The following is a 16,155-nucleotide window of genomic DNA, read 5'->3' on the forward strand; positions in this document are numbered from 1 at the left end:
CAGAGTCAGAGATCTGAGAGTCAGTTACAAGCCATTTGTATAAGCCTGCCATGTCCACACATACTAGCATCGTGATAAATGTGAAAAAGAGAATGTGTTCTTTGCTACAGAAAAGGAGAGAAAAAAACCCAACACTTCAAATAAATGTCAGAATGATTTCCTTACTGTAAATCATGTAAGAGTCTTTTTCTTTTTGTTTTTTTGAATAGAAACATGTCAGTAATGATGGCCCTGAAGGAAAATTGAAACTCCCTGGCTTGGGGACCAGGACCAACCTCAGATACTTTTAATATGTAAGGAATTAATTAATTACCTGGCATTGAGAGGGCTTAACCCAGAGGCAGAATGACGTGACAATGATTTAGCAGGCAGCTAATCCACGCACGAGGGCAGGGCAGACACACAGATGTTCTAACAGTTACCAAGACACCTGTGTCCCTCAGACATCTGTCTTCAGAGTTCCACCCCTCACCAGTGGCTGTGAAAAATGAGCTATACCAGCATCTCACACCTGGGAAGTGATAAGTGTTCCTTTAGTTTTTCTTCTATGGGAACTACATTGGCTAGACTTAAATCTGATTAGGAAGAGAAAAAAGAATTGGGAGGGAGTCCTTAAGTGATCCCTCATGAAAAAGGTGGAAGATAACTCAGGGTGGTTAGTGTGTACATCAGGTAAGATGGCAAGAACTGAACTAGGAGCTCGGATGCCAGGTGCTTTCCACAGCCCACAGGTTCCGTGTCACTGACTGTCCAGAGAGAGTTTAAATTCTCTTCGGGAGACTCCACAAGAACAAAGCGAAAACTGCCAGAAGTGGGAAGGCTGGGCATTAGTTTGGATTTGAAGCCCAATGTTAGGTTTAGTCAGTTTACCCAGCATGGGAGACGCTAGTATCTTTCTACTCTGTGGCATGGAGGCAACTTATTTCCAAGGAATTGAAAGTGTTCTGTTAAAAACTCCTTCTTCTCTCCATCCCCAGGAAGCGAGGAGGGGGAGACATGATTCTTTCTCTCTTACGGATGATGGACCGCTCGCCTGGAGGAAGGGGTTTCTCTCAGGCCCAGAGTGTAAGCTGGGCAGACTATTCTGGCTCTTGACTGCCTGCGTGGTTTGTGGGCAAGAACTATGTTCTCGGCTTAGTGAAATTTCACAGAAGGAACCAGCCTGTCTCTAGATTCTGTGAACTGTCTGGTCTAGAAAAACAGTGGACATACACCTATCGCCTGATGTCTTCCTGCAGAACGGGATCTGCTTTTCCCCATTTCCATCTGCCTCAGGCAAAGCAGAGAGTACAGTCCTTATTGATGGAGGAAGAACATAGTGCTCAGAGAAGTAAAGTGACTTGTTCAATAGCACAATTATTATTAAGTAGTCAGTTTTCTTGGAGTAGCTCCTGAGCTCTTACGAAGATGTGGCATCTCTAGCTCCGGGCTTGAAGTTCAAGCACCTAATTTTAAATAGATTTCTAAATCTTTAATCCACGTGGTTTTATGGTCTCCCTCCAGAATCTGGGTTCCTAAGAAAAGGCCATAATCTGTGGAGAAGTTGGGCTGTGGTCCTATGTTGAAAGAAGCCACTCCTTGGTTGAAATATTAGCCAAAACCCTCCTTCCGCCTGCCTTCGGCAAGACATTCAAAGACTTGGAGGCTACATATAGGAAGGAAACCAGACTATATTCAGATCCAGCACCTTCTGTTTTTCTCATTTGCCTGGAGGAAGGTCAGGCTTTGAATCAGAAGTGCTCTGGCCTGGGAGGCTCACAGAGACTAAACAAAACAACCCCCCCTCAAACAACAATAAAAGAAAAAACCCCAAACTGCACATTTGGAGAAGGACACTTGGGCCATGATATTTGAAGTATGCCCCAATCAAAGACCCAGTGCGTGGTGCAGGGCTGTGGCTCCCACTCTGGGTGGCATTCAGAGTCACAGGATCCAGCACCCACAAAAGAAATCAGCTTCTGACAGAGCCCAGGGATCTCCCAAGTAAGCCTTCAGCCGAGACTCCACTGCGATTTTATCACATCTTCCACAGCCACAGCTCCAGCGGCTGCTCTGCATTCCTTTCTCATCTCAGGGACACTGTGGGGACAACAACAGGGAGAGGAGAGCTGGGACTCCCTCCTCTGTTTCATGAGGACGATGATGGGGGAGCCAAAGCAGGCGCTGATTTTGCCTCCAGGGCCTACTTTTTGTTAATCATCACCATCGTCCAGGGAGATTGTTTTAAAAAATAAAAACAAAAAGAAGCCACATCTATTTCCCAAGGACCTGTCTGTAAATAAAGTCAGAGGAATTCTACATTGGCTTCAAGGTGACTTTCCCCACTGGTTTCAGCATCACTCTGGGTGTTGCTGCTTCTGAACCCCAAACTGACGACAGGAGAGGAGACGAGAAGTCTGAAAAACCAAGTTGGTCTTACGAAAGTTTCAGTCTGTGTTTTCACAAACATGTTTTTTTGGGTACTTCTCTTAGGGGGAAAAACAACACAACCCAGAAACTTTTTCTATGTTTTAGCACATTCTAGCTGCTAGTAAATAGAACTGTGATCGCACTCGCTGGTTTGATCAATGGTGTATGTGCACCTCCTTGAATACGATTCACTTTTTGAAATGAGGCCAAATAGCCTCCTGACAGGAGTGAACTCCCTGGCATGGTGGTTTGGGCGCTGTTTCCTTTCGGGCCTGGAGGAGGCAGCGAGCAGCAGATTAGGTGAGCATTCTGGAGAAATGTGGTCTCCTGCAGGATTCCAGCACAGACCTTGCGAGCGCTCTTCCACATATTTTTCATGTAGGCGTAGGTCACCTGGGGGTGAACTGTTGGCAGAGGGTGGTCAAGTTGCCGAGATGGATCAACTCCCAGGAGCAGCACTAAGGTCTTATGAGCAAGAGCCTTCAAAACAAGAGGTTGGGGTTATACACAGCACTGGGCCAGGAGCACCCCCTCAGACTCCCACCCTACCCAACGGTGGGGACACTCACCAGCCTGCCACTCTTGCCACACAGGCTTGCATACTTGAGCCAGGTCCTCATGTCCTCGTGAGGGCTGACCACTAGCGACCGCACCATGAGGATTTTCTGCCAGTCCTCCACAATACGCTGGCAGCCCTGGAACGTCCAGAAGCGAGGATTAGATACGTGCTCTGCTATAACTTAACCCCTCACAAGCAACAGTGAAACCCAACCTGAAACAAAAAAGAGATGCATTTTCGTAATCTTATCTTTCTCAAGTGAAGGGTACTGTGAGTGAAACACCTCTTAGGAACTTCTCAAAATTCGAGAAGCAGTACAGCAAGGACTCTGGAACCTGAATCCTGGCCCGTCCACTGTACTACCTATGTGACTTTGGACAAATTACTTAACCTCTCTGTGACTGATCTGTAAAATGGGATAAAAATGGTACCGACTTCATGGGGCCATGGTGAGGCTTAAATGAACTAAATTATTTAAATTTCTTTTCTGAATTGTAAATAATGTATTTTTAGCTTTAATTTTTTGCTTCCGTCTCTCTGGTTGAAGATGCCTATCACTGACAAAGAAATTAAACTTAAAATGCATCATTCAAAATTTAAAAAACTAATTAAGTGTAAACAAAATTGAAATAATTAAATTTTCAATTGATGTTGTTTGAAAGTTGGCGGTGTTTATATTTCTGAAGTTATCAGAGCCTAAACTTGCACTCAGATCTTGACCTTGTCTTTCCTCTGCATTTTTATTCGTCTCAGATCAAAAACTGCACATAGAAGGGAAAGGGACTCATTCATTCACACATATAAATTCTTTTAAATTAAAAAGAAACAAAGTGAATTAATCATTATCAAAGGGGCTAAGCTAATTTTATATCAAAAGACTGTTGAGAATGGAGCGAGCCTCTCCTCCTCCACCTTCCTGAGAATAAGTCAGATTCAGAGACAAACACCAGGGGAGATGGGTTTCTGAGATCACTTCATCAGAGAGTTCCATGAAACCAAACAACGAGCTGTCCTCCATGGTGGTAAGTCTAAAAGTCTAGCGACAATGGTTGCAGGCTTTTAAACATGACAAGACACAATCTGAGCCTGAATAAAGAACCCAAGGCAAGAAAAGACCCAATGCAAGTAAGGTTGACCTCTCAAACTGCCCCACGGGAGCCACTGGCTGGGGAGTTCAGTTTAATTGATCGCAAAACGGCACTCTTCCAGCCTAGGCAGTTGGTTGAGTGTTCTGACAGCAAGCCATCCACAAGAGCCAAATTCCTACCACAAAGTTAACGCTGTATTTTTAGGCCTTGGACCATAATTTTCTGTCCTGTTATGTGTAAAGACAGTAATTTGCAAAGTTGGAAAAACAGAAAAAAGTACACTGAGTGACTGTTTTGGTGACTTCTCATCATCTGCTAGTTTCTCCCAGGTGCTGAAATCACTTGGCCCCTGGAAACCTAAAAGCAGCTTCCTATCTTAAGGTAGGAAAGTCATGAAGGCCTAAGATGATGACGGTATCTTGGACACAGTAAAGTTAAACACGGGTCCCTTCTGAGACTCATTTAATCTACCCCCCTTCCAAGTCTCTATTTTGCCCACTTGTTAGAATGGCAGAAGATTCATCAGATCTCTGATTTGGAAACTCTTCACCTCATTATAGGCACTTAAAAACACCAGGGTGTGTACAAGTCAAGTGGGAAATTCTGGCTTTGTGGAATTCCTTTCTGGGGTTCAATGGACAATTTTCCATCAAAACATTCACTGGGCACTTCATAATTGCTAATAAAACATGTGAAAGAACTGCATGTGCTCATTTCAGAGCATAAACGACTGTATTCATAGGCAATCCTTTGCCCCGCTCTTTTCCTTTCCAGTGGAATGTGCCCGGAACTTCGTGGACAGGAATGCAACTTGGAGTCAAAAGGCTCTGCCACAGCCTACTGAAAAGTTGGAAGCACAAACCTCAACTTGTCTGGGGACAGAATTTGGAATTAAGTGTGGATTGGGTCAAGAGGAAACAGCTTAAAATCGACGAAGGTTGATTATGACAAGCAGGGGGACAAGTGGCTTCTGGAGCAGTGAAGGATTTGCCGACAAACTTCTCCTCCCTACTCAAAGAATGGGAGAACTGTCCTTTCCAAGGACACTTAAGACTCCTGACTCACAGATCTGGAATTGACAGCTCCTCAAGCTAAAATGATCAGAATGTACAACGAAAATACTGATGGAAGACTTGGAAAAGTTTCTCGATGAGGGGAAACTTCAGTGGAAAAAAGTCTGCACAGAGATTATGGGATGACTATGACCTGAGGAACTGTAAATGGCAGGGGTTAGTAAATGAACACATCAGGCCACCCCACTTAAAGGGCTGGATGCAGGTGGTCAGCAAGTGGATTTAGAGCAGTGGTTCTCAGCGTCAGTCACATCCTGGAATTATCTGGGAAGGCTGAAAAGATACTGATCCTGGGTCTATCCCCAGAAATTTTGTTTATTTGGTCTGGGAAGTGGTCTGGGTATCCAGATTTTTAAAAGCTCTCCAGGGCGCTTCCCTGGTGGCGCAGTGGTTGAGAATCCGCCTGCCAATACAGGGGACACGGGTTCGAGCCCTGGTCCGGGAAGCTCCCACGTGCCGCGGAGCAACTAAGCCCGTGAGCCACCACTACTGAGCCTGTGCTCTAGAGCCCGCAAGCCATAACTACTGAAGCCCATGAACCTAGAGCCCGTGCTCTGCAACAAGAGAAGCCACCACAATGAGAAGCCCGGGCACCACAACGAAGAGTAGCCCCCGCTCGCCGCAAACAGAGAAAGCCCGTGCGCAGCAACGAAGACCCAACACAGCCAAAAATAAATAAATAAAATAAATTTATTTTTTAAAAAAAAGCTCTCCAGGTCATTCTATTGTGTGGCTAAAGTTGAGAACCACTGATTTTGAGGTCAAGATTCTCAACTGGCTGGCCATTATGTCATTTATTAAAGATATTTTCTTTTGGGAATTCCCTGGTGGTCCAGTGGTTAGGACTCTGCGCTTCCACTGCAGGGGGTACAGGTTCAATCTCTGGTCGGGGAACTAAGATCCCACAAGCTGTGCAGTGCAGCCAAAAAAGAAAGAAAAAAAAATTTTCTTTTCTTCCTAGAGAAGGGTAAAAGGAGGCCGAAAAAGAGGTCATTCTCTCGCAGCTAGAGGCCTATTAGGTGAGAAGCCTGTGGGTGTTCTGCTCTGAATGCAAACGGAACCTCTGTGAGGAAGCAAGAAGCTTCTGTTGGGCAGGGCAGGAGGGGGCAGGCTAAGCGGGGCTTTCTACCAGGCTCACCTGCAGTCTCTCCCACCAGATCTGGCGGATGATCTCCCGGCGCTCGGGGACAAGTTTGTACTGGATGACCTCCTCCAGCTCGGAGAGCATGTGGCAAGAAACCATGGCCTGATGGAAGCAAATCGCATTCCAACTTAACACAGCGTGAACAATTCGAAAGCCAGGCTTCAGTTCAGTCATTCTTTTTGGTCCCACAGGCATGCTCTCAGCAGCCTGTGTGTCCTCACGAGCCCACTCTGCAAAGAGAACTGAAATGTGCTTCCAACCCTGCACCGTGCAGACGGTCCACACTCACCCCATACGCCCGGCTGTAGCTCTCTCCTGCCATCGCAGTTAACTCAGCGTCCAGCAGGTCCCGGGCTTTGTCGATGCACTGGAAGAGAAAAAGAGAAGCCCTGGAATTGAGCTGTGGACTTGGGAGCTGAGGGAAGGGAGGGCTGTGATTTTCAGGCTTCCCGACTAGCTGCAGAAGTTACCTGTCTCACTGAAATCCTAGTGATGAAGAGAAAAGTTCACTGAAGGAGGGAAGAAACCTTTTACCAGATTTGAAAGCCTAGAGAAGAGCATTATCTGATTTCGCAGAAAAGACAGAAATGTATGGCAGCCAAAAGCTTAACATCTTAGATCCTGTTTAACAAAGGAAGGAAAATTGGTGCTTAGAAACAGAATCACTGTCTTCTTACACCTCAAGAGGACGACTTGTGGATCTACCTTCTTTCAACTTCTCCATGCTGGGCATGCTGGTAAGAACAGACTGTGCAAGCACTCAAATGGCCCAGCTGGTTGTCGCTGGCTTTTAAGCGCCTTGTCCTCCTGAGGGAGTGCCTCTGAAATTGGCAGAAGAATGCCAATCCTCTCCATGTAAATGGGAGCTTTTGTGCCTGTGACCGGAGTGACCCAGGTCTCAGTTCTCGTCGTGTAAATCAGAGCTTGGGGTGGTGGGGATGCCATAGGACTGCAGTTTGAGTCTTCTCTGTTTCATCAGTTAAAACCCCTGCACGTGGAGCCTTTCCTTTTTTGAATGTTTAAGGTTAATATGACTATGTCCCCATCCGGTAGCGCTCAGGTCATTTACCCAGGCACCTCACCCAGGACGGTCGGGCGCCTGACAGGCTGGATGCGGTCACCTCGGTATTTCATTCTGCAGGACAGCAGAGGATTTCCAAATCAAGTGCTAACTTTCCTAGAAGGTAACCAGCGTGTGACACGCCTGCAGAGCCAGAAGAACCTTGTGACTGATTTCTGCTGCAGAAGGGGGCATGCTGCTCTCTGAATTCTCCTTTGGTAGAACAGTTTCTCTCTACCACAAGCAGTGCTAAAGCAACATGGTAAAAAGGATGCAACGATGACCCAAGAAGCCAACTCCAAAAGCAATCTAAACGGTAACTTCTGGAACACGTGTCCCTCTCTCAGAGCAGAAAGTGGCCCTGGCTGATATGCTGGGAGTCATCTTCTTACCGAGCCTTGCACTCCAAAGCCAATCTAACAAGGCCACAGAGCCAAACGCCAGAGCTGAAGTACAACAGCCTGTTTACACAGGCGCCACGTGCTAGGCGCGGACGGGGTGCACGTGATTACCTTCCCTTTGTAGGTGGTCTGGGTACGTGGAGGTTTGTACCTGCTGCGCCAAGGAGAAGAGGTCCTGATGCAGCGCCAGCACGGCTCTGTAAAATGCCCCGTCGTGGGTATCCCGAGGGATCATGCAGGTGTACTCCTCCATGCTGTCCCACTGACCTACACGCACGCACACGCACACACAGAAAAGCATTAGGGTGGTCAGCTTGCTGGGCTAAAGGCAGCGTCTCAAATAGGCCTTGTCACTGTTACTTGAATTTAGCTTGGGGTTCAAACAGGACACACTTGAGCCTGCTGTATCCGAATCCTGCAGAGAGCCTCTACACTCTGTGAGGCTGAGAGCCAGTTTAACAAGGCCACATCTGTCTTCCAAACACAGGCCTCCACTGCTGCCCCAGGGAGTTCCATGAAAGATGGAAGGAGCCACATAAGCACAGGTCAGGAGGGTGCCACGCAGCACCTCATTAACCTAGAGAACTTGCCCAGCTTTCTCTAGGTGAGATGGAAGAGCTTTCTTCCCAACCAACGGAGGATCTCACAGCTCAATGGTACCTTGGACATTACACTTCCCCATAAACAACTGATATGGCCGTTATCCGGACAGGGGACAGGATGAGACAAACAGTTTGCTTGTCTCACTCTGGTGGTACCTTTGCCTCAGAGGGAGGAGATAAATATTTTAAGAGGCTCTGTTACAACAGAAAGATGGGCTAGGTCATAGCACAGTAGTGTCATATCAGGGCAGACTGGGGAAATGGTGGCATCTGGAAAGACACAGTCACTTCCCCTGCTGGGGTGAGCATGTATCAAATGCCAGGATTTCCAAAACCATCTGCAGGAAAGATACCAGCTTCATTAGCCGCAGACTGCAGGGCTGCTGATTTTACGAGGCCTTTTCCTGCCTTTCACTCCAGACCACTGGTGCATCCATTCTCTATGCCTCTGGGCAAAAGCAAATAACAAATGATGACTCCTCAGGAAGCAGTTTGGTTTTGAAAAACGTTCTGGATCCAGCTCAGAGCTCATGAAAGGAAAGGATATAAGCTCTGTGACCCAGAGGGTGAGAATGGAGGTGGATGTTATGTAACCTTCCTCTGGACTCCACAGGTGCAGCTTCCACTTGGGACATCCATGGGCCCTTTCTCCTCTTACTGAGAACATCCCTGGAACAGACACTGGGAATCCTCTCTGCTGGGGTCTGATGTCAGAAAACGACACTTGTCTGTGGGAAGTTTTTAGGAAATCGCTGCTTGAAAACACTCAGGGAGCGGGAGGAAGCTGGCTGAGTGCTGGGCAGCAAGAAGGAGAACAGAGGAAACAAAACTGCCAGAATGTTTGTAACTGTTGGAGAAGGTGAACAGCATATAGGGGTTCATTATACTAGTCACTTCTGTATTTGTTGGGAAAATTCTATAATAAAAGTTAAGAAATAAAAGGAGGTAGCTGACTTCTCTCATTATTCCTGTAGGATAAAGACATGTTGGTGGAGCTCCAGCAACCATACTGGATCATGAGGTGGCGACCCCATGCACAGCAGAAATATGGAAAAAGGCTAATGATGATGGAGCCAGATTACAAACAAACTTCACTAAATATCTCAGTTTTGATGCCTGATCACTGTTTTCCTTGGCCTCCCTGTGAATAGCCATTATTAGACACATCTAACAAAGTTAGTCAAAGTCATGAGATAGAAAGGACAGATGGAGGAGGGAGAAGTGGACGTGAACAGTTTTATGCTTCTATAGCCCTGACATCTCTGCCTGCAGCCACAGTGCCACACTTTTCAGATGCGAGCCCCCAGCCTCACTGTCCTCACCTTGACTGGGTGCCTGGGAGGGGAGCCTTACCTAAACCCCATGCGGCTGCAGCAGCCATCCGGGCCATCTTGGCTTGGGTCTCATCATTAACCAGGGTCCACTTTTCACAGCACTGCTGGTGGAGCTGCCCCCTGAAGAAAAGGAATTATACAGTCGGGTTAACAGATATCACCTCCATCTTTCTCTCTAGCCCCTTAGGTTAGCTGGAGGCTGTGGAGGAACTGGATGATAGGGGCCTGCCTTGAACTGGGAGCCTTTAAAGAAAAAGTACTTTTGACTGTGTGATATAATTGAGAAGTGACTGGTCATTTGTTGTTTCTATGGCCTGGTGGCTCATAATTTGTCTGAGAGCAAGTTTATCTAAGATAGGGATCGTGTCTAACTAGGTGTGACGTGAAATGTGAACATCTGGCCCCCTTCATAAATATGAAATAACTTTTCTCCTATGCCAATGAACTCGGGGCTCTTTCCCTTTGGAAGGCCTACAGAGAAGGCCATCTGAAGAGACACATCTGGACATTCTTTTGGGTTCCAAGCTATAGGGAGAATTGGCTTTTAAAAGTATTATACCAATGCTTGCAGTCTGAAATGAAACGCAAATGCAATCAATCTGCACAGAGGAAGAAGGTGCTACAATGGTCACATCTACCAGAAATCCAGATGTTGCTCACTCTCAGAGTTGCGCACAACTACCGTGAGTGTGGGTGTGACTAGGAGACACTGAGATACGTTTGATGTTCAGCAGACTCTGATACACAGAGAGAGCAGAAGCCCTCAAGAAAAGATGTCCTGTTGGCTGTTAAAACTGCTGCCCTCCCAGGTTGCACTTCTGAAGGAAAGGAAATAAAACTCTGCTACTGGGCAAATACGAGCTCCTGCTTTCATGTGAGCTTCAAGACTCAGCTAGGAGACTCCTTAATCTTTCCTGCTTTCTGAGAGAGATGCTGCAGGATGTTTTAACTTGGTATTGGGAGTGGAGTCAAGAGAAAAGGTACAAGCTCCAAGTGGCCCAGCTCAGAAGCCTCGTGGGACATGAGCTACACTGCACTATAAGGTGACATGGGGGACAGGGAGCGGGGAGGCGATAAAGATGTTGAAGGGATCTGGGCTGGGCTCACCGAGAAGCTGACTGCTGACCACATCTAGGAGAACTGCTCGGGGCCATTATCCAGCATCATGGCCTGGCAGTCATTACCTTTCACTGTCTCTCTGTCACAAGGTCAAGAGAGCCAGGGATGCAAGCATTCTAGCTCAATACACAGCCAAGATAAAAAAGAGGAAGTGGGCAGCCATCCTGCCCTGTGCACTTACTGAAGCGCAGAGACAGCAGCTGGATGAACCTCAGTGTTGTTTTCCTGCCGTCTAAACTGAGAAACCTTCACTCTGGGTCCTGCTGGAGGTTATCTTAGAGCAGCAGTTCTCAGATTGTTATGTGCATCATAATCCCACGGAGGGCTCCTTACATAGATCATAATCCCACGGAGGGCTCCTTACATAGATCATAATCCCACGGAGGGCTCCTTACATAGATCATAATCCCACGGAGGGCTCCTTACATAGATCATAATCCCACGGAGGGCTCCTTACATAGATCATAATCCCACGGAGGGCTCCTTACATAGATCATAATCCCACGGAGGGCTCCTTACATAGATCATAATCCCACGGAGGGCTCCTTACATAGATCATAATCCCACGGAGGGCTCCTTATATAGATCATAATCCCACGGAGGGCTCCTTACATAGATCATAATCCCACGGAGGGCTCCTTACATAGATCATAATCCCACGGAGGGCTCCTTACACAGATCATAATCCCATGGAGGGCTCCTTACACAGATCATAATCCCATGGAGGGCTCCTTACATAGATCATAATCCCACGGAGGGCTCCTTGGGTGCCATCCTTGAGTTTCTGATTCGGGAGGTCTGAACTGGGGCCTGAGAAAGTAGATTTCTAACAAGTTTCTAGGTGATACTGATGCTGTGATCCAGGGGCCACAGTTAGAGAACCACTGGCTCAGAGCATAGAACAGCTCCTCTGGGCAGCACATTTTCGCTGGGGTCCTGTCTGGAGGTAAAGGAAAGCGACATGATCTCTGAATGCTCCTTCCAACCCTAGAACTCAAATTTGTAGAGCTGGTAGCCGTAGGCAATTCAGCCGCCCTCTGCTGTTTCGTCAGGACCCCCCATTTCTGTGTCACAGGTCTGGGATTTAGCTTTCCTCTTCATCTCGAGGCAGGGAGCGAGTTCAGTGTGAAACGCCACAAACTGTTAACTCCAGAGACAAAGCAGGGAGCAGTGCAGAATCAGCATCCTGAAAGGCAGCCCCGCCAGGGGACACAGGCACCGACTTCAAGCTGAGGCTGTGTCAACAGCTGTCAGAACCTGGTCGGTGTACACAGAGGCGGGGTTCCTCTCCCACAAACATTTGTTACAAATAAGGATGCAGAATATACTGAGTCATAACTCTCAAAGGCACGGGGGCGAACAAAGTCAAATAAATAAAAAGTATGAGACTGTCTGTGGGGCAACCACTAGGAGGCTCTTTGGCACCTCTCACTGACACCAGGGAGGACTGGGTAAAAGGCCCTCCAAGACTCTGACTTTCCCACCCAGTGCAGCAGCAAAAAGTGTAAGGAGCGTTCTTCAATTGGCAACACCTAAGTACTTGGCTGTCTATGATCTCATTCCTGAGGAATCTGTCCTCAAGGACCCAGAGGCCATGAAAGGAACAGTGCAGGGAGGTTTACTTAGGTTCAAGTAGCTGCAGGTGTGGCTGGGGAGCTGGGGGAGGGGGTGGCTGTCTCTGGTACTCAGCTCCCAGAGGCTGAGCATGGGGAGCGGGTCTTAGCTCACTGGTAACCCTGGATCACTCCTGAGGGCCACCTCCAGTGAACACCTGCCTCGGGCACGTTCAGGATACATACTCAGAGCAAAAGCAATCCAGAAGTTGCACTCTAAATAGAATTGGCTGAATAAACCATATAAAAAACCTGCATATGATCAGGAAAAGAATTCTACTTCTTTCATCTCTTTTTTTTTTTTTTTGCGGTACACGGGCGGTACACTGTTGTGGCCTCTCCCGTTGCAGAGCACAGGCTCTGGACGCGCAGGCTCAGCAGCCATGGCTCACGGGCCCAGCTGCTTCGCGGCATGTGGGATCTTCCCGGACCGAGGCACGAACCCGTGTCCACTGCATCGGCAGGCGGACTCTCAACCACTGCGCCACCAGGGAAGCCTTTTCATCTCTTTTTAAAATCTCTTTTAGCCTACTGCATTCTTAGACCCCTTGGTCAGCATCACTAGCCACTTATACTTTATAGGTAATAATAAAACTGGAACGAATTCAAGAGCTCAGAGGTAGATGGCACTGGGTAGTGCAACGTCAGGAGACCTGGATGACTCTGCTCTCGGGAGACCTCGGGCAGGCTATGTCAACTTCTATGAGTCTCAGTTTCCCAACTGTCACACAAGGAGATTAAACAAAATCGCATATAAAGTCTCTTCTAACGCATCCACGCCAACCCTACTTAACCCACCTAAGGACAGTGGTTGTCTCTAATTATGAAAGGCGGGGAGGGCAGGAAAGGTTTTAAGGAGGGAGAAACAGTTCAGGTGGACCTTGAAAGATGGGGAGCATTTCAAAAAGTAGAAAAAGGAGAAGAGGAGGTGAGCAATTCAGGGCACTGAATGAAAGAATGCAAAGAAAAAAATTCTGTGGGGTTTGGAGAATGGCCAATCAACAGCCCTTTGGTTAAAGTTCAAACTCTTAACGTGGACCATAAGCCCCACATGATCTGGCCCCTGCCTAGCTCTCTTGCCTCACCTCTTACCTCTTTTCCGCAACACACTCCACCCCACAGCCTTACTGAACTTTCAGAACTCTAAACATAACAATGTGCTCGCTCCTCCTCACTGTCTGGGTCCGAGATAGTTATCACTTCTTCCTGGAAGCCTTCCAGAACCTTCCAAGCTAGGATTAGGGCCCCTTCTGATATCCCACAGCCCCTGGGCTTCTCCTCTCCTTTAAAACTGTATTCACTCTGTGCTACAGCAGCCTGGTCGTCTGCCCTGTAAGCTCTGGGAAGGCAGGGGCTGTGTCCCTCTTGTTCATGCTGTGTTCTCAGGGGCTAGCACAGACACTGGCAATGAGTAAGCGCTCACTACAACTGTATGAATGAATGAATGGGGCACTCAGTCCCATATGCAAGAGGAAGTTGAGATAATCTGCTCGTGGGGAGGCAGTACAGCATTCTGTTTGTTATTTAAAACTGTAGTTAAACTAGCTCATGACTGCAGGATGGCATTTTGTTTTAGCTATTTTACAAAACTGCACTGGATGCTGGAAAACGGAACAGGAACCATTTTTCCTTTAACATCCCCAGGCCAAGATGCAGGCAAGTGTTCTAAATCAAGCGTTACTGTCACTTCTACCTGGCACACCCTTTCTCTCTCCCCATTCTCCTTCACCTGTCTCCCAACCGTAGACCTTCCTCCGGGGAGAACTGCAAGATCACCCCGTTCCCCACTTCGGTCTTTCAGAGCTGTGTGCTCAGACCACTCATTGTCCCTGGGCTCTCAGGCTCTAGTAACTGCCTGCGACGTGATTGTCTCATCAGCCTCACAAAGGAAGAGGCCTTTTTTTTTTTTTCTTTTTAATCTCTGGAGCCTGGCATAGTGCTGAGCCCGTAGTAAGCATTCAATAAAGGTGAAGCACCTGAAGAAAGCAGTCATCTGTTCTTTCCTAAAATCATTAGCAAGAGGTAATAAAGAAAAGAAAAAAAATCAAGGTTGCAGAGTAAGAATATGAAGTCTTCATCAGTCAGTCAAGGTCAAGAGGCAGAGAGAGAACAGCTGTAGATCCCAGGAGCACACCCACACCTGTCCTGTCCCAGAGCATTACAAAGTTTAAGTTAAAAAGAAAGAAAGAAAGAAAAAGAAAAAAAGCGTCTTTCTATTTAGCACTGCAACAGAACAGAGAGAGAAACACTCCAAAGTGATAGATGATTCCTGGGAAAATAACCAAGTGAAACAAAAATGAGAGTCTTAGATGAGAACTCTGGTTGGGAGAAGCATTTCAAATGCAACTCGGCCATCATCCCGCTACAGCTTACCATTCCCCCAAGGCCTCGAGGCAGCGCATGCGGCCCAGCATCAGCTCTGGGTCATCCTTGTTGGTGTCCATTTTCTTATCGTAGGCCACAAGAGCATCCTCCCACTCATGCAGTTTCTCATACCAGGTAGCCTGGATCTCCTGCCAAGCGGAAAAGAAAGAGGACTATTGGGAGGCACAGAGAACACAGAGGTACATTTTTTTTAATCCACAGACTCTCTTTCCCGAGTGTGCTGTGCTGTATGCGTGACACTTCACCCATCACAGTTTGCCTTGGCTTTGACTGAAAAGAACTTCAGAATATCCGGAGGTATGTTTGGTGACAGTGGGAATGCTGGTTCCTTGGCACAGTGATGGAACAACCCTGGGATAATCTGAGAGCAGATGTCAGGCCGTGCTTTCCCCCCATCACTTCCAGCCCAGACACAGAAGGCAGCAGAACTCCAGCATGTGGGGATACAAAGACAGGGGAAATCATTTAGGATGGCAGGAAGCCCCGACCAGGGCTCCTATAAGGATGCCAAGGCCTCGATCTGCTGGAATGCTGACAGTGGGCCACATGGCAGGGGTGGCAGCTGCTTTCCGGATAAGGCCAGAAAGACCAGGTCACATCTGCATATCTGCTGGAGGAAAACCACTCGCTTTTAAAAAGCTCTCGATTCTCTGCGTTTCTTAATGCATTTTTAAACTTTCAGGAAATAATAATTTAAACTACAATATAATACTGCCACTTAAAATTCTTTGGAAAAACTTCCTCCCTTCTTCTAGAGTCTCCCCCATCCAATGTTCCCTCCTGCTTAGCACCTGGCAGCTTTCCCAGTGGCAGGGGCCAAAGGACGGGTTCCATTACCCGGCAGACGGCGCGCCACGCTGCAGTTCAGTGGCGGCCACGTGAATGAGCGGTACTGCAGTCTAGAAGCTGCAGGCTACGGCTCTCTGAATGGCCCGGGGACTGTTTTACGTCTCTGTCTGCCCGCCATCTGCCTCCACCTCAGTCTGTCTTCTGGGCTTCTTCATTACCAGCTTGGTAAACGACCATTTCTCTACTGGGCCAGGGGAGTGGCTCTCCAGGGATTTACTTAACAACAGTACGATCCTGCAGTGGAATTTGTATGATACAATGCAGGGCCCACATTTGCTTCCCCCATTACCTTCCTTTCTCTCCTTTCTAAATGAAAGTCTTATTTGAGCAGCACATACACTAACAGCTACTGTGTGCTAAGCTCTCTGACAGAACCTTTTCTCCTTGAACCTCTGTAAGCAGGTCATTTCTATTTTAGGGAGCTAACTTGTGCCTGCTTCCCCTCGTGTGTTTTCAGCAGAGCCAGCCCCCTCTGCTTCCCCAGGCCTAATTCTGCGGCCACAACAGCCCGTTCCCCAA

At 47.6% G+C, this 16,155-nt stretch overlaps 1 protein-coding gene across 4 annotated transcripts in view; it reads right to left on the reverse strand.

Moving 5' to 3' along the window:
• The window catches only part of MTOR (mechanistic target of rapamycin kinase), a 116,734-nt gene that overhangs the window by 23,814 nt on the left and 76,765 nt on the right, over positions 1 to 16,155 (reverse strand). For all 4 annotated transcript variants that reach the window (XM_032626690.1, XM_032626680.1, XM_032626700.1 and 1 more), the window contains 7 exons: positions 14,776 to 14,915; positions 9,690 to 9,790; positions 7,886 to 8,001; positions 6,563 to 6,640; positions 6,268 to 6,375; positions 2,979 to 3,104; positions 2,758 to 2,889 (listed from right to left, as the gene is read on the reverse strand). In XM_032626690.1, coding sequence (XP_032482581.1) covers positions 2,758 to 2,889; positions 2,979 to 3,104; positions 6,268 to 6,375; positions 6,563 to 6,640; positions 7,886 to 8,001; positions 9,690 to 9,790; positions 14,776 to 14,915 — 801 coding nt within the window. The remainder of the gene's footprint in view (positions 1 to 2,757; positions 2,890 to 2,978; positions 3,105 to 6,267; positions 6,376 to 6,562; positions 6,641 to 7,885; positions 8,002 to 9,689; positions 9,791 to 14,775; positions 14,916 to 16,155) is intronic.

This window comes from Phocoena sinus, chromosome 1 (genome assembly GCF_008692025.1).
Source record: "Phocoena sinus isolate mPhoSin1 chromosome 1, mPhoSin1.pri, whole genome shotgun sequence".
In the NCBI taxonomy this organism is placed as follows: domain Eukaryota; kingdom Metazoa; phylum Chordata; class Mammalia; order Artiodactyla; family Phocoenidae; genus Phocoena; species Phocoena sinus.